This window comes from Neophocaena asiaeorientalis, unplaced genomic scaffold (genome assembly GCF_003031525.2).
Source record: "Neophocaena asiaeorientalis asiaeorientalis breed wild unplaced genomic scaffold, Neophocaena_asiaeorientalis_V1.1 scaffold648, whole genome shotgun sequence".
Lineage (NCBI taxonomy): Eukaryota > Metazoa > Chordata > Mammalia > Artiodactyla > Phocoenidae > Neophocaena > Neophocaena asiaeorientalis.
In genome coordinates this window covers 2,710,665-2,734,463 of record NW_020172781.1, presented here as the reverse complement: position 1 = coordinate 2,734,463, position 23,799 = coordinate 2,710,665, and the positions used below count along the sequence as shown (strand labels likewise).

Here is a 23,799-nt window from a genome sequence, read left to right as displayed (position 1 = left end):
GGAGGGAGACGCAAGAGGGAAGAGATATGGGAACTATGTATATGTATAACTGATTCACTTTGTTATAAAGCAGAAACTAACATACCATTGTAAAGCAATTATACTCCAATAAAGATGTAAAAAAAAAAAACCAAATTATTTTTAAAAGACAGAATATGAAATTTTGGGAAATGAAAATAAGTAAACTGATTTTAAAACATTTTAATTTTATGTGCCTAAACAAACTTTAAGGGAAAAAGGAATGTTAAAAAAAAAGGTGTTACCATATATAAAAGGAATATTTGGGGTTTGTTTTTGTTTTTAGAAATACTCTAACATACTTTATTGCATATGATCACCAAACAATGATGTGAGATACTATTAGCCTTTTATTTTTTCAGATGGGAAAACGAGGCTCAGAGGGGTTAAATGATGTCCCTAAGGTAAGAAAGACAGAAAATGGCAATGTAAAAGGAACATTTTTTTATTCTATATTATTTTCTCTTTTTTTTAATTGATTTATTTTTATTTTATTTATTTATTTATTTTTTGGCTGACTTGGATCTTTGCTACTGCCCAAGGGCTTTTCTCTGGTTGCGGAGAGCAGGGGCTACTCTTCATTGCAGTGTGAAGCCTTCTCATTGTGGTGGCTTCTCTTGTTATAAAGCATGGGCTCTAGGCACATGGGCTTCAGTAGTTGTGGCACACGGGCTCAGTAGTTGTGGCTCACAGGCTCTAGAGCACAGGCTCAGTAGTTGTAGCGCACGGGCTTAGGTGCTCCGTGGCATGTAGGATCTTCCCAGACCAGGGTTTGAACCTGTGTCCCCTACATTGGCAGGCGGATTCTTAACCACTGCACCACCAGGGAAGCCCTATATTATCTTCAATTTAACTATCTGTCCACTCTGAAGCCAAAATCACATTGCTTTAATTACTACAGTATGCCTCCCTCTTTCATAAAAATATATGTACACTTATATCCCCATATCCCCTCCCTCTTGCGTCTCCCTCCCACCCTCCCTATCCCACCCCTCTAGGTGGTCACAAAGCACCGAGCTGATCTCCCTGTGCTATGCGGCGGCGTATGTATAGCTGGTTCACTCTGTTATACAGCAGAAACTAACACGACATTGTAAAGCAATTATACTCCAATAAAGATGTTTAAAAAAAAGAAATACATAAAAAATATATACATGTACACTTAACAGTAATGAATTTTTGCATATATTATTTTGTATCATATACATTTTTATGTGTCCTAAAATGGAGGTATTTACAGACGTATTTTCATAGCTCTCCAGTGGGTAGAGTTCTTGCAGTGTCAGTAAATAAAGTAGCAACAGATTATTTCCTAAAATCTTCCTGACCTCATTATTATTTCTAGTAATTTTACAGGACAATAGTTTTCAGAAGTGTACTATTATACCACTTTCAAAAATTCTATTTTTAATTCCTCCTAGCCTATATTATACTGATAAGGTTTTTTGTTGTTATCAAAGAGCATCTGTAAACAGAGCAAGTGTAAAATCACTATTAGGAAAAACCTTAAATTTCAAAGTTAGGGACAAATTGGGAAAAGAGCCACAAATAAAGTTCACTTACTTTTTAAAGATGACAAACCACTTGTTCCACCAAAAAGAGACCGGGTAGCAGAGCTGCCTGATCCCCCTGGAGGTGGGACCAGCATCACCAAGTATGTACCACAGGTGTAAATGGGCGTCTTCCGAAGCATTTTTAGAGGAAGGCCACAGCTAGTATTCGCTGGTAAAAAGGAATGAAAATGGTGAGCAGAAATAGTTGACACACAGATTAATTTGATTACCAAACCAAATTAGAGTATAGCAAAGGGGCCCCCAATTCTAACAAGAATATACTCAGACTCAAAATACAGAGCAAGAAATAATAAGCTAAGGGCAAAATAATGATCTTCTGTCTCCACAGCCTGGTCCCAAGCCTCCTGGTTACATGATCTGAACATTTCTCACAGGTGTTCCCAGTATTCAGTATGTCCTTATGTCTTTTAAAAATCTTTCAATGGACTTGAGGACACGGGGAGGGGGAAGGGTAAGCTGGGACAAAGTGAGAGAGTGGTATGGACATATATACACCACCAAATGTAAAATCGATAGCTAGTGGGAAGCAGCACATAACACAGGGAGATCAGCTCATTGCTTTGTGACCACCTAGAGGGGATGGAGGGAGACGCAAGAAGGAAGAGATATGGGGATATATGTATATGTATGGCTGATTCACTTTGTTATAACGCAGAAACTAACACACCATTGTAGAGCAATTATACTCCAATAAAGATGTTAAAATAAATAAATAAATAAATAAATAACATAAAGATCTTTCAAAAGAATGAACCCTCACATGGACTAAATCTCAAAATAAAAGAATAATCCTACTGTTTATGTTTCCCCCTAGGAAACTGTGCTCCAGTAGAGATCTTTTCATTTTATATAGAACAAATTATTAACAGGTTTGTGATATTAAATTTATTATAAACAGCTCTGAACATGGAATCTACTAGAAATTTCAACCCATAACTAGTTAATAAAAGCTTTCACAATGTCTATCACAAAATAACTTTATGTCCACAGAATTTATAACCCATGATGTATTTTTTTTTAGGGTCAGTGACATAAACTATCATTAGGAAAATAATTATTGTATTTAATCAAGAGGTATAAAATGTACTTTAATTTCCCTTACTCACTGGTGGATCTGAAAATGTAGGGTGAATTTAACGATTTTCTATATATTAGTCCAGTGAAGATTGACGATGGCAACAGAAAGTCAGAGTGCTTTACCTAGGAAGCTGTCAAGGTATAAAATATGACTGCCTACATAGACATAAAATTATCTTTGGATGGTTTAGATTAGAAAAATTAGACAAGTGAAACCTAATCTGTCATTTGCTTTGAATGCCTGTGGTTCTAAAAAGCTCCATTTTTTAAACTTCCAAGCCGCCAACAAGTATATTTTTCATTTAGGACATAAATCCAGTAGCATAAATTTCCATAAGTAAGAAACCCAAAAGGGGCAACGACTGAAAAACTAGCAACTTTGTGAGCATAACCACACAAAGAGCATAACCACACAATCGCGGTTTTCACCAAGATGTTTTTAATATACATACTCTTATTAACATGGTTATAGGTATTAGTTTATCACAGAATTAAAAATCCTAGACCCTCTGAATGTTGAATTAATTGTCAAAAGTTCACTTAGCCTATAACTGGTGAATTTTTATGTAGCAACCTCAGGTTAAATGAATACACAGAGAATGTGCATAAAAGTATGAGCGAAATCACATGTTTAGAGTTACAGATACCAGTTTTCACAGGATTCTAAATATACCCTTGCCTTCTGAGTCCACTTTCTGATATCACCCATGTTTTCTTATGTAACAAACATCCTTTTAGTATTTCTATTGTGCAGGCTAGTATTCAATTTTCTCCCAAGGGACAAACCCAGATCAAGCCTTCAGATTGTCAGGAAAATGTTTATTTAGGTAATAGGACTGTCCTCTACAAACTATTTCCTATAATTCAAATTATCCACATACCCAAGTTATAACAACTATTAATAAATTCCCTACTTACATTTGATACAATGGAGACCTGTGGAAGTAACATACTATCCTTAAATTCTAATATGGACTAATAAGTATTTAAAATTTGATAGTCTCACAATGAATTAATCACAAATATTTTCTCTTCCTAACATTTCAATATATAAAAGGATTAAAGTATAAACTGCATTAAATTCATTAAACATATATTAATTCAAATTCATTTTTCTATACATGGCTCTTTTTCTAGCCTGATCTTTTACTACCGGTCATGATTTGTTATAAATTCATGTAGTTGGTATGTAATATGAAAACTCCTCAAGAATAATGGTTCTTGACTTTGGGGGGGTCATAACTGGCCTTGAACATCTGATAAAAATTATGATGATACATATGTTATTTAAAACTTTGGGAGAGCATATTTATGAACCTCTGAAAGGCTTATCCCCATGAAGAATTCCTGCTTTAAAAGTACAGAACAGTGTGTTTAGAAGGCTACCTTTTATTGAGAAAAGAAGGACAATAAAAATACATAAATTTGTCTTTCTAAATTAATTTAATTTCTCTTTGCATAAAAAAACTCTGACAGGATAAACAAAAACTAATAAATAGAGCTACCTATAGGGGGTAGGGTGGGGCAAATACTGACTATAGCAGGACACGAGAGTAAGATTTCTCTGCATATACCTTTTATATTGTTTTCACTTTCAAACTCTGTAAACATACTATTTTCAAATATTAAAGTGCAAACACTAAATGCCAAATTCCAGAAAAAGCAACCTCTGTTGTGGAAGGTTTGCCTCTCATTTTCTTGGTCAAGAATGTATTTAGAAAAACTAAAAATAGAACTACCATATGACCCAGCAATCCCGCTACTGGGCACATACCCTGCGAAAACCATAATTCAAAAAGAATCATGTACCACAATATTCATTGCAGCACTATTTACAATAGCCAGGACGTGGAAGCAACCTAAGTGTCCAGCAACAGATGAATGGATAAAGAAGATGTGGCACATATATACAATGGAATATTACTTGGCCATAAAAAGAAATAAAATTGAACTATTTGTAGTGAGGTGGGTGGACCTAGAGTCTGTCATACAGAGTGAAGTAAGTCAGAAAGAGAAAAACAAATACCGTATGCTAACACATATATATGGAGTCAAAAAAAAATGGTTCTGATGAACCTAGGGGCAGGACAGGAATAAAGATGCAGATGTAGAGAATGGACTTAAGGACACGGGGGAGGGGGGAAGGGTAAGCTGGGACGAAGTGTGAGAGTGGCATTGACATATATACACTACCAAACGTAAAACAGATAGCTAGTGGGAAGCAGCTGCATAGCACAGGGAGATCAGTTCGGTGCTTTGTGACCACCTAGAGGGGTGGGATAGGGAGGGTGGGAGGGAGATGCAAGAGGGAGGGGATATGGGGATATATGTATACATATAGCTGATTCACTTTGTTATACAGCAGAGACTAACACACCATTGTAAAACAATTACATTCCAATAAAGATGTTAAAAAAAAAGAATGTATTTAGTGAAGATGATGCTAAATATGAGTTTTTTACATTCATGAAGCAGATGCTAAATGTGAAAACAGTTTATACTAACAGTAATGATAAGGTATTTACCATTAAACACAGAGCTGCTTTGAATTATTACAGATTCATGCTAATTCATGTCCACAGCCAACAGTATGTATTAGCTTGGAATTAAAAAAATGAAAATGACTGGAAGGACATTAAAAATGGTGAACTACGTAAAGCAAAGTGCTTTGTATGGCACACTGTAAATGCTCAATAACAAGTATTGCCTGAATTCCACAGGCAGCATGCACTAATCACAAGCTGAACGTACCAAGCCATGAAAAGGCACGGAGGAATCTTAAAGGCATATTACTAAGTGAGAGAAGCCAATATGAAAAGGCTACATTCTGTATAAATCCAATTACATGACATTCTGGAAAAGGCAAAACTATGAAGACAATAAAAAGATCAGTGGTGGCCAGGGCTTGGGGGGTGGGGAGGGATGAACAGGTAGAGCACAGAGGATTTTTAAGGCAATAAAAGCACCGTATATGATGCCATAATAATGCACACATGTCATTATGCATTTGTCCAAACCCACAGAATGTACAAGACCAAGAGTGAACCCTAAGGTGAACTATGGACTCTGGGTGATTATGATGTGTCAGGATGGGTTCATCAGTTGTAACAAACGGACCACTCTGGTGGGGATGTTGATAATAAGGGTGGCTGTGCATGTGTGGGGGCAGGAGGTAGACGAGAAATCTGCACCTTCCTTTACTTTTGCTACGAACCTAAAACTGTTCTAAAAAATAAGGTCTTAAAAACATATATAGCTGAAAAAGCGAAGGGCAGCCTACCTGCCTGGTCCTCTTTCAGGGTGTTGGAGATGGTGGAGCCGGTAAGGGCAGCCAGCGTTGCGGATGGCGAGGCTCGGTAGCGTGAAAGTCTGCTCAGAAGCATCTCATTAATGCTTTTTGCAGACTCGCCCTCTTTTCTCATTAGAATTGTGCGTTCCTGAAGCGGGTTGGCTACAAATACACCATTTTCAACCTAATATTTAAAGAAAAAGAGGTCCTTAAATGATATCTGTTTCCATTCATTTAGCAAATTTCTACTTGAGAAGTGTATTATTGTCATCTGGTTACTCAAAAACATTTCCCAAAATTGTACCTGAGTAGGTGTATACCTCAAAACCTAACTGCTCTACAGAAACTGAGAACAAAAGGAAGGCTACGAGAAGTTTGAGAGCTTTCATTTTTCATAATAGCCCAGATTTTAAAGGTAATGAGCTAAGTTTAATAGGTTCTATGGAAGCCTGTTGATTAAAATTCCTTATATTGAATTCCACAGGCAGCTCTCACTAATTACAAACTTCTGACAGGTACAAGTAAGATGAGAGGAAAACAAGTCAATCAGATCTTGATTTACCATTAAGTACAACTATGAGGATAATGTCTTCTTGAAATATAATTGGCTAAAATCCAAACTCTGTATTAACAGCAGTCAACACTAGCCCCAGCTGCTCGGGTATTGGCAGAGCAATCGTGGAGAAAGGCAGACTTTGTCTGCTAAAAATATACGCCAGCTTCAACTGGATCCTTGCTGGTACTTGGCAGTTCTTCCTTCATCACTTGATTATTCCCCAGAAAAATCTCTGGAGTGGTGATTCCAAAATTCCTTCACCAAATTTTGAGCTTGGCTTTAAGCAGACCACCTGGCTTTCTTTAATGCTAAAAAGATCCAGACCACTTACTGTAAGCTGCTCCCACTCATCTCTCTTCCCACTCAAGAATCTTTGTATCCAGCCTCATTTATTCCTTTCCTCTTTTTCGTTTTTGCGGTATGCAGGCCTCTCACTGTTGTGGCCTCTCCCGTTGCGGAGCACAGGCTCCGGACGCACAGGCTCAGCGGCCATGGCTCACGGGCCCAGCCGCTCCGCGGTATGTGGGATCTTCCCGGACCAGGGCACGAACCGGTGTCCCCTGCATCGGCAGGCGGACTCTCAACCACTGCACCACCAGGGAAGCCCTATTCCTTTCCTCTTAATCCAGAGGAAGAAGCACTTCACCTCATGTTATTTAAGGAAGAAGTACTCTGCCTCCTCTCTAACTGCTCCCTCAGTTATCTCCCATCTGCCCCTTCACGCTCAAGGTCTCCCTCTCTGATTTCCTTGTGTCAGATATTCACAGGCCTCCGGGATCTTAAACAAAACCTTGGTGGCCCATTGCAATACCATCCCTCTTCTCCACTCCCACTCACTATCAAATGTCCCAAATGTATCTCATGCAGCCTCTGTACCCACTGCCCCCTCCAGACCCAGGCTCCTGGATCTGGCTGCAGTCTCAGAAACAGATGCCACTAGCGAAGGTGGGCAGGACTAGAGATAAGAGAGAACAGGAGTATAAAGCGGCAAGGCTTCCAGAAGCAAATAAAAAAACAAAAAAGAAGTACAAAGTGAAAGGGTGGTAGCAGAGAAGAGGCAAGAGAAAGGGAGCAAATTGAGGAGCACAGCCAGGCGAGGTTCCTGGAAGGGCTGGACCTGGTGGGGGGAGGCTTTTACAAGACATTCACACATGGTAAGGGAATGAGTTTCTTAGAGAGTTCGAAATGCTGTTTCTATTTCCTCCCCTCTGCTTTTTAACACTTTGCAGCTACTTAACTCAGCTCCCTCTAACAAGTGGACATTCTTGATGGGCCGAGAGTAACCTAGAACCAAAATCAACCTTTTTCTTGACTTCCGTGTAGGTTGTACCACGGTTGCCAGAACTCTTAAGGTTGTCCTTCCTCAGTCTCAGTGGTAGAACACAATCCCAGTTTGTTTCTTTTTAACATGAACACTTACCTATGTGTAAGGGACTCTTCTAATGAGCAAAGCCAAGATAGTTCCTGCCCTCCTTGTTCTCCTCTTATTTGCTGGTTCCCATCTCCACTTACCTAAATGGGAGTTTGCTTAGAGTTAGACCCAGCCTCTGGTGTCTAAGACCCCTGCCTGAAACACTCTGTCCCTAGATCCTCCTATGTGTGGCTGGTTCCTTCCCATCATTCGGGTCTCAGGTAAAATGTCACCGCCTCAAAGAGGCCTCCTATGATTACCAATCTAAAGAGGAATCTCCTCCACCCACCCATCCACCCCCCACAAGCCAGAGCACGTCACCCAGTTTTATCTGCACAGCATTTATCATTCTCTGAAATTATTTTACTCATTAATTCATTGATTGTTTGACCTTCTACCTTCCCCGCCCCAAATGAATATTGGCTCCCCGAGACCCAGGATCCTGCCTGCCTTGTTCACCATAACATTTCTAGCACTCAGAGGCACGCAGTAAACACTTGAAGCTTTGCTGAGTAAACAAATCGGTGCCCTGGCCCAAATCCAATACCAGCTCTCCGAGGTGGCTCCCACGTTTCTATATACAGACCCAGCCTTGCTACTGAGATCTAGTGCCGCTTCTCCAACTGCCTCCCACTCCCCAGCATTTCGACTGGAGCAGCCTTCTGTCGCCTAAAATTTAACACGTCCACATCTTACCACGTCATTTTACACACACACACACCCCAGCTAGATTACCCTTTACCAAGTATAGCTCTAGTTATGTTGCACGACTCTAAATATGACCCTTCAAAGGCATCCAGATAAAAAGCAATCACTTGGCATTCAGAAGCATTACCCAGACTAGCCCTATGAGAAAGACAGCAGATAGCTTAAGAAAAAAAATTATATCATTGTGTTCAAGTACTTCGAAAATACTGAAAAGAAAACCTGATAAAGCGCCTGTGAGAAGCAAGGAGGACTGGGCTTTGGTGCCCAAGTGGTAAATCTGGGAACCTCTGTACTTAGCTAAGAAGCTCTTTGGGATGAAAAAGCTACTACTGATTTAGAAAGGAGGGGAAGAGCCTGGGAGGAGTAAGAAGCAGCACAGAGTTAGGAACGATGAGAACCTTCCCTCTGGCTCCCTTCCTGGCCCAAGCACCTCAAGGCCGATGACCATCCAGCCTCTCAATTGGTCTCCCCATTTCCACTTTGACCCCATATGCTTTACTCTCCACACACCAGCCAATGATTTATTTACAAATGTAAATAAAACCATCTCCTTCCCTGTTTGAAACCCTGCAGCAGCTTCCCAACACACTTATAATAAAATCCAGTCTACTGGTAAGGTCCACAGGGTCCAACATCCACTGACCTCCCCGGCTGGTCTGCCTCTGCTCTCCCTTTCTCACCACACTTTCAGCCGCACTGCCTTCTGTCGCCCCTCCAAAATGCCTGTACGCTAGGCCTGTACTTGCTGATCCCTCTTCCTGGACTGGACTAGTTCTGGTTTGCCCGAGACTGTCCTGGTTTTAGCACTGAAAGTCCCATGTCCCAAGAAATCTCTCAGGCCCAGGCCAACGGGGATGGTTGGTTGCCCTCTCTGGCAGGATGGATGGCTGCTTCTCATCATTCTCGTTTCAGTTCAAATGTCCTTCCTCAGAATGGCCCTATCTGCCAGGCAAACTGGAGCAGCTCCCCAACTCCATGCCCCCTCACTCTCTATCCCATTATCCTGCTTTATTTTCTCCCCAGCATTTATCACTTACTGAAATTATTTTGTTCTTGTTGTTTCCTTTCTTACTCATTCCCCACACTCTAATGTAAGCACCTTGAAAACAAAGGCTTATTACCCTGCTACCCAGACAAGGCACTGGATTAACACACGAAGGATGAATGAAGGGCATCTCAGTCAGCCAGATCATAATTTAAAGGAAATAATAAACCCATCAGGTGAAGGGGGAGATGGACCTCTATGAACACATGAACACTCTATGACATAAATCACAGCAAGATCCTTTTTGACCCACCTCCTAGAGAAATGGAAATAAAAACAAAAATAAACAAATGGGACCTAATGAAACTTCAAAGCTTTTGCACAGCAAAGGAAACCATAAACAAGACCAAAAGACAACCTAAACTAACACACCATTGTAAAAAAATTATACTCCAATAAAGACGTAAAAGAAATAATAATAATAATTTAAGGTTTAAAAAGTAAAGTTAAAAATACTTCCATGTCCCCACAGTCTACTCCACTACCTCCCCGCTGATTTCTCTCCTTTTTTCATTGCAAACGTCTGGAGAGAATTATCTATTCTTCACCACCATCTTTTCCACCTCACTTCTCAGCCAGCTCCATCTGGCTTCCACCCCTTACCCTCCCCAACAGCTCTTGCTAAGGCTACCACCAATAGCCTCCATATTCTCCATTCAAAAGACCTCTTTCAGGCTCAATCTTGACTTCTGAACAGAATTCAATGCTGTTAATAACCAAGTTCTCCTTCTTATAAAAATTTATAAAACTTTATTAAAATTTAATTTTTTTAAAGTCTTTATTGAATTTGTTACAATATTGCTTCTGTTTTATGTTTTGGTTTTTTGGCCACAGAGGCATGTAGGATCTTAGCTCGCTGACCAGGGATCGAACCCACATCCCCTGCATTGGAAGCCGAAGTCTTAACCACTGGACTGCCAGGGAAGTCCCCAAAATTTAACTTTTTATAGCCCCTTTTTAAACTTTTAAAACACATAGAAAGATGAACGGTGGAAAGCAATGCCTTCCCCACTACGTTCCCTCCTCAGACGCAACTAACGTTTCCAGTTTCTTGTGATGCTTCCACTCATTCAACAAGTATCTAGTAATCACCTATCGTGTGCCAGGCACATTGTTCTAGGTGCTGGGGACACAGCAGTCAATAAAAGAGAACAAAATCCCTGCCCTAGAGCTGACATTCTAGGCAAGGGAGACAGTCAATAAATAAGCAAATAAACTGGCAGTAATAAGAGCCACAAAGAAAAAGCAAGGTAAAAGGGATAAGGAGGGACAGGATTGTATTTTACATAAAATAATTTATAAAGAATTGTCAGAAAGGTCTTTCTGATAAGGTGATATTTGAGCAGAGACCTAAAATAAGTGAGAACAAGCCACCTGGTTACCTGTGCGATGACAGCCCAGCACAAAGGTCCAGAGGGGGGAGCACATTCAGTGTGTTTGTATGTCAGCAAGGAGACCAGGTGTGGCTAGAGTGGGGTGAGAGGGGGCCCAAATCACACAGTACCTTTACAGAGGTGAATGGGATTTGGGAGACACTCTGAAGGTAAAGCAGACAGCATATGATGACTGGACATGGAATTTGGGAAGGAAAGAAAGAGGAATAGAGAGGGACACCAAGGTCTTTGGCCAGCACTGAAAGGACACAGATGCCATGAACTGAAATGCGAAAGCCTGCAGGAGAAGCAAGTCTGGAGTAAAATCATGAGTTTGGTAGAGGGCATGTTTAGCGTGAGGGAACTATCAGACTTCCAACCGGAAAAGTCTCATATTCTGTGCATATACAAACACCTACCCACATCAATACGCATCTAGAGCTTCAGGGACAGGTTTTGGCTGAGGAGCAAATTTGAGCATTATCTGTATAGAGATGTGTTTCAAGCTATAAGATAGGATGAGATCAACAAGGGAGTAAGAGCAGATAGAGAGAAAGGGTCCTGGAAATAGGTCCTGGTGCCCGTGACTGTTGAGAGGTAGGGAAGACAGGCTGGGCAGGAACAACCAGTGACAGGAGAAGTCCTATGGGTGTCCCAAAGTCCAAGTGAAAACCTTTTCAAGAATGGCGGAGGGGGTGAAGCCACGTTAAATACTGCTAAAAGGTCGAGTAAAAAGAAAACTGAGTTGCCCTTGAATTGACTATTGTGGAAGTCCCTGATGAACTCGGGAAGAGCTGTTTTGGTGGTGTGATGAGGATACAAAACTGATTGGAGCAGGCTCAAGAGAGAATGGGAGGAAAGAACACAGAACAGTAAAAATAAACTCTTTTAAGCATATTGCTGTAAATGGGAGCCAAAGAACAGGGGAGTGGAGGTGGGTGTGGATCAAGGGAGTTGGTTTTGATTTTTCAAGGCTGGATATCCTCTCATGTATTTGTACGCTGTGCTGAGTGATCCACTGAGAGAGGAGAGCTGTTATCATAGGAGAAGGACAATTCCAGAGAGAATCCGCGCCTCCCCGCCAGCCACAACTTTTATCATACAGCAGGTAGTGATTACACACAGTGCTCTGAACCTAGCTTTTTGTACTAAACAATATAACTTGGAAATTAATCTGCTTCAATCGATGCAGATCTGCCCCATGCTTTTTAATGGCTACACAGTGTTCCCTTCTGTGAAAGTACCACAGGCAGAAAGCCAGATAGATATCTATGTTTACCTTCCCAAGTCAGCATTTTATTTTATGTTTTAAATATATTTTTTGATGTGGGCCATTTTTTTAAAGTCTTTATGGAATTTGTTATAACATTGCTTCTGTTTTATGTTTTTGGTTTTGTGGCCGCAAGGCATGTGGGATCTTAGCTCCCTGACCAGGGATTGAACCCGCACCCCCTGCACTGAAAGGCTAAGTCTTAACCACTGGACCACCAAGTCCCCCAAGTCAGCATTTTAGAAGCTGCTCAACTAGTGGCCGGTGATGCTTAAGAATTTTTTATCTTATGATGAAAATTTTCAAAAATGCAAAAATAGTGAATAGTATAGTGAACCTCCATATATCCATCATCCAGATTCAACTATTAACCAGATACGGCCAAATCTGTTTAACCCACCCATCTATTTTTGCTCAAGCATTTTAAAGCATATCCCAGACTTGGGACTGACATATACACACTACTATATATAAAATAGATAATAAGGACCTACTGTATAGCACAGGGAACTCTACTCAATACTCTGTAATGGCCTATCTGGGAAAAGAATCTAAAAAAGAGTGGATATATTTATATGTATAACTGATTCACTTTGCTGTACCCCTGAAACTAACACAACAATGTAAATCTACTATACTCCAGTAAAAATTTTTAAAAATAAATAAAGCATGTCCTAGACATCATGTAATTCCACTTCTGAATACTTCACTACACATCTCTAAAAATATGGACATTTTCTTATATAATCACAATGCCATCATCATACTTTAAAAAGAAGAATAGGGCTTCCCTGGTGGTGCAGTGGTTGAGAGTCCGCCTGCCGATGCAGGGGACACGGGTTCGTGCAGGAAGGGACACTACTACTACCTAGAGCTGAGGAACAAGTAATAAAAGGTTAACTATAAGTTACAAAGATATTCTCCTCCAAAGAGGAATTAAAATGAATGAAATAAATACATTAGGAAAAAGGAGGAAAGAAAGGGGATGAACTGAGCCAAATGCTCATCTATCACAGCAAAAAACAAACACACACACACACACACACACACACATACACACACACCATATATAGGGTTAGTAAACCAAGAAACAGCAATATAAGCCTTTTACTTAGAAATATGAAAGCAGCCACCAGAAGAAGGAAAAGCTGACACCATTAAAGTAACTGTCTATAAGGAACATGCTAGGGATGGGGCAAGAGACTCTCACTTTTCATTATGAGCCTAGATGTGCTACCTCAAGTTTTAATCCATGTACATGTTTTTCTTTGATATAGATATTTTTTAATTTAACAAAAGCATATAAGGGAAAGGGGAATTCTTTGATGTTTTCCCATTATTCTTAGGACAAAGACCTAAATCTTTTAACTAGCTCGTTAGGTCTGTTTAAAAACAACTTTTTAAAAAAGGCATTTCTAACAATTTAATTATGAACGCATCTTCTAGTAGTACAATCTCTAGCAGATCAATTCAAAGACTCACTCTGGCTAAGACATTTTATAAGAAAAGATAATGATTTGAGAATACTGAGAAACTAGATAGAAAAAAAAAAAAGAATGTACAGTTAAAGGTTACTAGACTGACAGTTAACTGGCAGGATGGATGACTTCTTTCCCAGAACAAGTTTTAACCCCATTAAAGTTTATCAGAAATTGCTTCAGTGTTTTTTTTTTTCCTTCAGGAATGCTAATTTCTTCCCAGAAGGAGGCTGTAAATTACATTATGTAAAAAGGTTTTGTCACAGACCTGGCTTGGGGCAATTTTTTCTTTACAAGTCTCTACAAATATTATCTAGACCAGTGCTGTCCAATAGACCTTTCTTTAATGATGGAAATGTTCTCTATCTTTGATGTTCAACATGGTAGCCACTAGCCTGCCACATGTGGCTACTGAGGACTTGAAACGTGGCTAATGCAACTGAGCAACTGAAGTTTTAATTGTATGTAATTCTGATTAATTTAAATAGCCACATGTGGCTACTAGCTATTATATTAGACAGTGCAGATCTGGACCATCATGGTTTCCAGTCTCTCCTTGCCCCAAGCTCTTCTCTCTGCACTCAACCACTCTGGCCCGCTGTCATTTCCAATAAAACACATGCTCGCTCCCTCCACAGAGCTTTTCCATTTGTGGTCTCCCTTTCCTACCATGTTCTTTCCTCCCTATTCCCCAACTTCTTCATCTGGTTAGCTACTACTTTTCCTTCACTACCTCAAATTATGTTGTCCACGTATCTGTTCACTTGTTTATGGTCAATGTTTTGTCTCTCCACCACCACTACAACTCAACCCACCCACCAGCCAAAATTCAAGCTCCATTTGAGCAAGGGTCCTGTCCCCCTTGCCCATCACTGTATTCTTACCACATAGATACCACCATGCCTGGTTCTCAGTAGATACTTAGCCAATATCTAATGAATGAATGAATGACTGCCTTCTCACAATATCAACTGTCATCTCTCTTGGGGACTCCCAATATCCATCTGTAGACCCAATCTTGCTAGTGCAATTTAGTTCCAAATTTCCAAGAAGCTTATGAGCATTTCTACTTAAAAGCCCACTGTCTACACATTAACTATCCTTATCTCCACTCTGTTGCTGGATTAACCTTCAAAAACCTTGCCTTTATTTGTGTCATACAACTCCAAACAAAGAAATCTTCAAAGACATCCAAGAGAGAAGTCAATTTTGAGGCAAGAGTGAACACACTGTACAAGTACTCCAAGTTTCTTAGGTCCTTTGTAAACCAATTATAAAAAGAAAGCAAGGAAAAAATGTCTCTGCAAAGACATAAAATGAGAAAGTGAAACTTACCACAAGTTCAAAAATGTCCATGAAGACAGAATGTCCCTTAGGTGTTTTCTCATTCAGACTGGCAGGAGACCAGATCCAATAGAAGTAAGTACCATCTGAAGACAGGTGCACGGTGCTCATAGTGCTGCCCACAGGGAGGTGATTGGCTGGCATTGGCACCATCTGGCACACCTGGACATGAAAGGGAGGAAAACTTCATTAGTGTGACATGTAAATTCTGATTCTATCAGTTCATCATTAATGCCATTAAGTCCAAGAAGAGAATTCAATAGGCCTCCTGGTCAAAATAAACTGACATTTACCTCTAAGAATAATATAAGAAAATTATATGACAGAAATATAAGAGTTCATACAATGGGCCATGCAATAGATTAAAAGATTCCTGAGATTAATTCCCATTACATTTTAATAGGAAAAAGTATTACTAAACTCTTTGAATCTGCTATGCATGTGTGTTCTATCAAACATTTATTAAAAACAAAGTTTTTTAGGGGACATGGGGATATATGTATACATATAGCTGATTCACTTTGTTATACAGCAAAAACTAACACACCATTGTAAAGCAATTATACTCCAATAAAGATGTTAAAAAAAGAAAAAACCAAAGTTTTAGAGAAACAGTACTTTCTGAAATTCCCTTAGTATATAAATTTAAGGCTTAAGTATATTTAAAGGACAGGAACTATATCTTATTCATCTTTATATTCCCAGCACCTAATTCAGAGTCTAACTCAGAAATTAATAATTATGGAAGGAAGGAAAAAAGCAAAGGTGAGAAAAAAAACAAAAGGGAAAGCAGAGAAGAGGGAGGAGTAAAGAGATGAAGGTACACACAGATCCTCACTTAGCACATGAGGGCTTACTGAAATTCACCACAACCAGCAGAAGGAAAAAGACAAACACCCATTCTCTGTATTAGACATGAAGCATGTGTTTCTAATACTAAACCTCTTTCAGTTTCAGTGGAATGAATAAGTTCTGCATATTTTATATTAAATGTGCAGTTACATACTAATTTTTACTGCCAGAGAAAAGCACTTAAAATAAGAGAAAATGAGAATCAAGAGAACTGCTGACTAGGTTTTAAAAAAAAAAAATCCAAGAATAGAAACAGAACTGAAAATCCCCAAATAAAAATAATTAGAGAAGGTCAGGTGCCTTTAGGAGACAGTAAGAATGACCTTCAGTTACTCCATCTCTTTGGGTGGGTCACTAGTTTTCCTAAGGTTACTTTAGACCCCTGAACTCATTTCATATGAACTTTTTTCCAGACTTGTTTTTGCTACCTCAAAAGTTAAAAAAGTCATTTAGTTGCTATAACCACACTTTGAAATCTGTAATGCCAAGACATCTAGAAAGTTGACGGCTACTGAATGGCTTAAGCTACCCACAAATTGTTCCAACGCACCTATCTAGTTAGTGAGAACACTGCTTTCTTGGGCAACAAAGTTTTTGCAAAAACACAGAGGATACTGACATTATGTCAAATGTAAACCACGTTCCAAGATTTAACATCTGTTTAAGTCCCCAGGCTATTTCAAATTGCCTGTTCAAATGAGAACAGGCAATGTTCTCATCTATCTGCATTACTGATAAGAAATGAAGTTAATTTGGCATCTATTTGTTATTTTATTCATCTAACAAGTTTTGAGGGCTTCCATTGTGGTGCAGTGGTTAAGAATCCGCCTGCCAGTGCAGGGGACACAGGTTCGAGCCCTGGTCCAGGAAGACCCCACATACCGCGGAGCAACTAAGCCCATGCGCCACAACTACTGAGCCTGCGCTCTAGAGCCCATGAGCCACAACTACCAAGCCCGCGTGCTGCGACTACTGAAGCCTGCGCATCTAGAGCCCGTGCTCTGTAACAAGAGAAGCCACTGCAATGAGAAGCCCGCGCTCCGCAAGGAAGAGTAGCTCCCCTTCGCCACAGCTAGAGAAAGCCCGTGTGCAGCAACAAAAACCCAACACAGTCAAAAATAAAATAAATAAAATTAAAAAAAAAAAAAAAACAATTTTTGAGCACCTCCTATGTGCTCTGCAGATGCAAAGGTGAGCAAGACTGTTCTCCAGGAAAGGCACAGTTGAGTGACAGACAAGAAAAGATGTGTAACATCCCACTTAAGTCCTGGATGTGACTACTCTCAGGGCACTCACTCCACAGGTAGTAACTCTAACCGTTCAGTTTGACTTTGGTTGAAAGAAAGTTGTAGCATAAAGAGCTCAAACTCTAGAGCAGATGGGTTCAAGTTCTCATGCTGCCATTATTGTGTGGCAAGATACTTAACCTCTCTAAGCTCACTCCTTCACTGAAGGACAAACACTTACTGAGTGCTTACAACGTGCCTAGCCTCAGGTGCCTTAACTGTAAGATGAAACTGCCGTAGTCACACCTCACAGATAAGGAGAGGAAGTGTATGTAAATTGCCAAACCCACAGCCTGGCTAAGAGAGACACTGTTATTAACAATTATCAATCAAATGTTGTGCTACATTCTAAGGACACAAAGATGAGTAAGACAGGGTCCTGACCTAAAGGTGTGTGTGTGGTCTTGGGGAGGAGTTCGACACAACAGCAGGCGATTTCAGTATAATATAGCAAGTGCCATAACAGAGCACTTTAAGAGCACCAAGGATGAGCTCAATCCCAAGCGCACAATGATTTTATCTAAACTCATTTCAAAGCTCCCATTCCCACAGAAAGGCTGTTTAGAACAAATTGAATAGGGAGATAATGCCTTTCCAAAATAGATCTAGTTAAAAAAAAAAAAAGCTGGGATTTATACCATCTTTGACTCTCTAAAATTTTTCTAATCCTAAAATGGGAAAACTTAAGACATTAGAGAAAAAACAGAATGCCCAAACGATGGCAGTTAAAAGGATGTCACTCTGGCAGGAAACTATATCAGCTGTGTTATTATTCCTTCTGATGATGTCACAAACTTCCCTTACTGTCGCCAAAATATAAAACACAAAGCCTTGGTGTTCTGTTTACCTGAAGGGTATTCTGGTCAATGACCTGGAAAAGAGAGTGAGGTTTATTGTCAAAAGATACAGGCCGGTGGAGAAGACTGCCACTGCCAAAAGCAATCCATCCTGGTTCCAGCTCCTCATTCCGGCAGTACACAAAACCTCTGTGGGGAAAAACGGTATACAGGCTAAGTCACCAGGTCATGTCTGAAACCCTGCAATGAGCTACAACAGACAAAACAACATTTCCCTCCTAATTTCTTTTCAATAACTAAGTATGCAAAACATCTGAAGGAGAATAAACATATTATATTAACTTTGAGACTCACAAACTATGGCAAATATTAATTTCCCACAACAAATTGGAGAGGAGAAAAAGTTGGGGAAACGGTCTAATTAAATATACATAAGGATCTCAAACTGTGGTTTCTTTGGGCAGCAATTCATAGATCTTATATCCCAACTGAAAAAAAAAAATCACCACTGATCCAATGTCAAATCCAAGAACAAAAAGACTTAACTCGAAAAATACCCATTTATCAACATGGAGAAGTCATTAATATAAAAATTCTGATCACAGAGGAATTTCTGGCTAGAAGCTAGAAACAATGATTTTAGGGCTACCAAACTCTTTATAGAGTCAAAACAAAGCTGAAATGCATTAACAGAACCAGAGAGAGAAAGTGACAATAAGAGAAAACCAGTCATTCAGACCTGTTTAGTCACTCATCAGTCTATGGGGAGTTAGCACGCACTCCCGGGTGTCTTCATCACAGATTTAGGTAATGAGGAAAACGTTCCAGCCAAATCATTCATCAAGTTCCATGCAACTGACCTGAGAGTACCATGTAATCCAGACCCCAATTTGCTTACTCCTCTTCCAACTGAGTTAGTAGTATACAGGTAAAGACCATCTGCCGTGACACAGCGTCCCAAGTCAGCATCTGAAATCGTTTTTTCACAAGTAAATTATATACATGCTTTTTCTAATGAAATTATAAACGTGCTTTTTCGAATGAAAAAGCCATTAGGAGGCTGAATGAAAGATAATCTCCCATTTCTTAAATAAGTGCTTCTTGGGAATTCCCTGGCAGTCCAGTGGGTTAGGACTCAGTGCTCTCACTGCCGGGCCCCAGGTTCGATCCCTGGTCGGGGAACTAAGATCCCTGCAAGCTGCACAGTACTGCCAGAAATAAAAATAATAAAATAAGTGCTTCAACGTGACTTCCAGGGAAGATGGCTTGAACACCTAAAACAAAACTCCAAAATGCATGTAGGATTAGAGACCAAGATCAGGGAAAGAGGTCAGAAAGTTATTAGCAGAAGAACCTGGTTCAGTCTCTGCCAAAGATTTTTTTTCTTTCCTTTTTTTTTTTTTGAATAGCAAAAATACATTGCTAACTCCAATCTGAAATGACTAAGTATACAATACTTTCGCTAAGGATTGTGTAATAAAAAAGGTGTGAGATTTAAGAGTCTGGGGCACTTATTAGTTGACCTTGGGCCTCTTTGAACTTCAGTTTCTTCATCTGTAAGATGAAGATAATATGTACCTCAAGAGTTACTGTGATGGTTAAATGAGACAACATAGGTAAACACCCACACTGCTCTCTGGTACAAAGCCAGGGCCCCATGAATGGCAAATGATTTTATGTTGATAGACTGATGATATACATTGAACTAAAATCTACTCCTTGTGGATTTTCCATCTAGAGATCCTCATTTTAAATTTCTGGAGTGACACAGCACAAAAGCATAATATCACTTCTATTTAAAAAGAGCAAGTATGTTTACCCTTAGGGATATCTTCCCCAAGCTTAAAACAAATAGTATCTCTCTGAATGATAGTAAACGGTTTACTAACATATTCTAGAGAATTTACCTTAATAAAAGAGCTTACAAATAAAACTTTGTTTTTATATTCAAAATCAATCCACTTACTATGTTTAAGTGGAGTTTCTCTACTATTTGCCGTATTATAAGAAATCCAGTGTAATAGCACTCAAATTAGTACTAAGTATGTGGTTATCTTAAAAATTCAGTCTACTAATCCAAGATAACCGAGACTTGTTCCTATTAGTTCTTCAAAAAACAGTTAAAAGTAGGTAATCATTTTCAAAATATTAATTTCATTCCTTAAACATTTTATTTTAACTTAAAACTTATAAATATACATTTATTCATCACTCTTTAGATTAAGGCCAAGGCCTTTTGAGTATGGATCTGACAAGGAGTGAGAGTCAAGGTGACAGAGTAAAACAAGATTGGCCGGAGTTGACACTTGTTGAAGCTGAGTGATGGGTATACAGGGTTTACTGTAGTATGCTTTCAACATCTGGGTATGTTGAATGTTTCCACATATTAAAAATTAAATAAGACTACTTTTTAAATTTTTATAAGAAAAACATTCTCTAGCCAGGAGCAAAACCAAAGGTACAAGAGAGTGAAAAGCATACAGATCAGCTTAATACCATCATCCTCAGTAAGAAATTACTCCAAAGGAGATACTAAAAGGAGTAAAAGGAGAGAGTAAAGAAAAGAGTTTTGGTTTTGTATGAATTTATAAATTTCCACCTATAATGTTTAAGAACTTCTTGGGCATTGGAGGCTTTTTGCTTCTCCTATTGACTCTAGTTGAGTCAGTGAAGATAGTAACTCACATCCAGGAGTCTTGCCTCTGTTCCTCTCACCACTTTCACATGACTGTCTGGAAGAAACAGTGGACCGTGAAAAGGCACAGGCACTGGATGAGAGCCGTGGGGATGGCCCACTGCTTAGACTGAACCCCATTCCCTTACAGTTACCTAGGAAAGCTGTCCCCATCAAAAGTGTGAGAAGGGGTGGGCAGAATAGACTCTGAATCCCGCTCTAATTTCTTAGAGAATACCAATTTCTTAGAGATTGGCTTTGTTGACTCATTCTAAAGCATTCCATTTTTTTAAAAAAAAAATTTATTTAAATTTTTTTTGGCTGTGTTGGGTCTTAGTTGCTGCACACAGGCTTTCTCTAGTTGCGGTGAGCGGGGGGGCTACTCTTCATTGTGGTGCGTGGGCTTCTCATTGCGGTGGCTTCTCTTGTTGCGGAGCACGGGCTCTAGGCGCACGGGCTTCAGTAGTTGGTGGCACACAGGCTTAGTTGCTCCGCGGCATGTGGGATCTTCCCAGACCAGGGCTCGAACCCATGTCCCCTGCATTGGCAGGCGGATTCTTAACCACTGCACCATCAGGGAAGCCCTAAAAGCCTTCCATTTCTAAATGTAAATAATTCCCTAGGGTTTTTTAAATTCCTATTTTATCACTTATGTAATATTTAATGATATAATCACAAGTACCAATTACAATAACAAACAGGTTTGGAAGCAAGGCAGACTCTTGGCAAGCTTGCAACTCCGTAGGTGGGAGCAGCAATGCACAGACTCTAAGAAGAGCCTACTGGCCTCATGGGTTTTGTGTGCCACGGCACCGGTCAGTACATCTACCAAGCGAATAGAGGCCTAATTCACCTGGTAAGTCAGTTAACTGCAGGTCATTTCAGAGACCTTCTGCCATTTTCACTGAGATCACAGAATAAACAGATATGTAATACCTGTAAAACTGTAAAAACATTTTAATCTAGTCTCCTTTATTTAAAGGGGATACTTAACAATTCATGCTCCTTTGAACAATCTCATTTTTTTTTTTTGCTTGTAGGACAGGAGGTTCACCAACACACACACAATAAGTTACTAAAAGAAACAGCATCAGGCAACAAGACCTGGTACTCTATTCGTGGACTTAAGGCTCCCATGCCCAAATTCAAATACCTAGGAATTTAAGTAATTCATGCCTCCTTGGCAGGAGTGTATGGATGATCCTTTTCCCTTGCGATAGTAAAACCTATCCATTTTCTTACCTCACCGAGTATCAGCTTTTATACTTTTACTGATAAAGCAGACAATGATTACCCTGTATAGGAACCTTGAGCTCTTAATTAAAAGGAATACAGAGTTATATCTAAATCGTTTTCCACAATTATCTAAAACCACTCTTTTCACATCTTCATTTCAATCACAGGACCAAAACCCTTGCATTACCTTTATTTTCAGAACTGGAGCCAGTGTTGCTATCTGGTGCAGGCAACATGTCTTCATACCCCCATGATACTATGTGTTTGCCACCAAGCAAACAGGAGGGGGATCCAGGTCCCCCTTCCAAAAGCAACAGCCTAAATAGGGGAGATAGAGAATCATAAAGACACCGAGACTATCCATTTCAGCAAGAAGATAAAAGTCTACTTAACATCTCAAAGAGCAGAAAACTAAAATAGTTCTACACAAATACTATACATCTGAAAAGACATTAACAATATGTATATTTTTAAATTAGAAAATTATGAAGTAGTGCTTATGGAAATGTTATAATAAAATTGTAGCTGTGTGTAAAATGTATATATTTTACATGTATACATATCTGAGAGAGAGATAGAGAGAAGGGGTGGGATGGAGAGAAAGGGGTATGAACTAGGAAACACATATAACACATACAACATTAGGAGTGGTTATCTTTGAGTAGTGAGATTATGACTTTCACTTTTTTCTTTATACCTTAACATCTTATTATCTTGAAACCTACAATAAGAATTCATGACAAGCTATTGCATTTTTTTTACCACAAAAATTAAAAAATGAAAAATAACATGCTCTAGGAACACCTTCCAAGAAGGAAAGAAACAAAATTCTTATTTAAGATGAAAATAACATACTTATTTAAAAATGAGTCATTAATTGATTAAAAAAAAAAGAGTTTAGCAATTTACTTATTAAAAGAGCTTTTATGCACAAGGCTCCCTCGTGTAGAAGGAGGGTGAGGATCCAAAGTGACAACTTACCTATACAGCACATCAGCTACAGGCAGGGACCCTAGATCTGTCTGCTTCTGTAATAGATGGACTGTATGAACAAAAGTTTTCAATGATCCCCTAAAAATAAAAGGAAGGAACAGAAAATCATCACAACTGAAATGTCAAATAAGGTTGTTAATGTCAATTTTATTAACCACATGGAGGGCTTCCAAATTGAGTCTGCTTCTGCCAATCAGTAGATGTGTTGTACAAAATGTCAAAATAGACGTGATTCTTACCATGCCAGTTATGATATTCTTCTTGTATTTGCAAAGGTAAATAATGTTCCCCTAACATAAAAGTTCAAAGCATAAAGCTCAAGCACAAAGAATGTGTGGCTATTATGCCTGATACTGTTTCATCATCAAGTTGATCTCTAGCTGAAGGAGATACTTCATAGGAAAAGGTTATATTTTAAAGTGTAGCAGTATTTCTAGGCTTAATTTCTTAATCTCTTTGTTAAGTTCATCCATTTTACATAAACATCTCACACATTAAATGTGACTGAAGAGGAAAACATTCAAATAATTAATACTTTGTGCTGAGAGGTGTTCCTTCTGCTTCCCCCTGCTGTGCAGTATGTGACTGTGATGCTTGCAGAGCTCACTAAGACCCAATTTCCTTTTGGTTCCCAAAGCTTGAGGCTCTGGGAAGTCTATACTTTGGTCAGCAGGATCTAAAAGAAGGTGATTTTAAGATGCACAAGACTTACCTGGCCAGATCCCAAGTATAAATCACCACAAGAACATTTCCTGAGCTAAATGATCGCCAGTATCAGATGGGCTGACTTCAGATTGCTACCTTATTCTCTTAGCCAA

At 39.3% G+C, this 23,799-nt stretch overlaps 1 protein-coding gene across 1 annotated transcript in view; it reads right to left on the bottom strand.

Moving 5' to 3' along the window:
• HECTD4 (HECT domain E3 ubiquitin protein ligase 4) overlaps positions 1–23,799 on the bottom strand; it is a 185,576-nt gene that overhangs the window by 111,020 nt on the left and 50,757 nt on the right. Inside the window, exons 3-9 of the mRNA XM_024741407.1 lie at positions 22,970–23,059; positions 22,176–22,306; positions 18,939–19,047; positions 18,129–18,267; positions 15,135–15,305; positions 5,950–6,142; positions 1,582–1,740 (exon numbers count right to left, since the gene is read on the bottom strand). Coding sequence (XP_024597175.1) covers positions 1,582–1,740; positions 5,950–6,142; positions 15,135–15,305; positions 18,129–18,267; positions 18,939–19,047; positions 22,176–22,306; positions 22,970–23,059 — 992 coding nt within the window. The remainder of the gene's footprint in view (positions 1–1,581; positions 1,741–5,949; positions 6,143–15,134; positions 15,306–18,128; positions 18,268–18,938; positions 19,048–22,175; positions 22,307–22,969; positions 23,060–23,799) is intronic.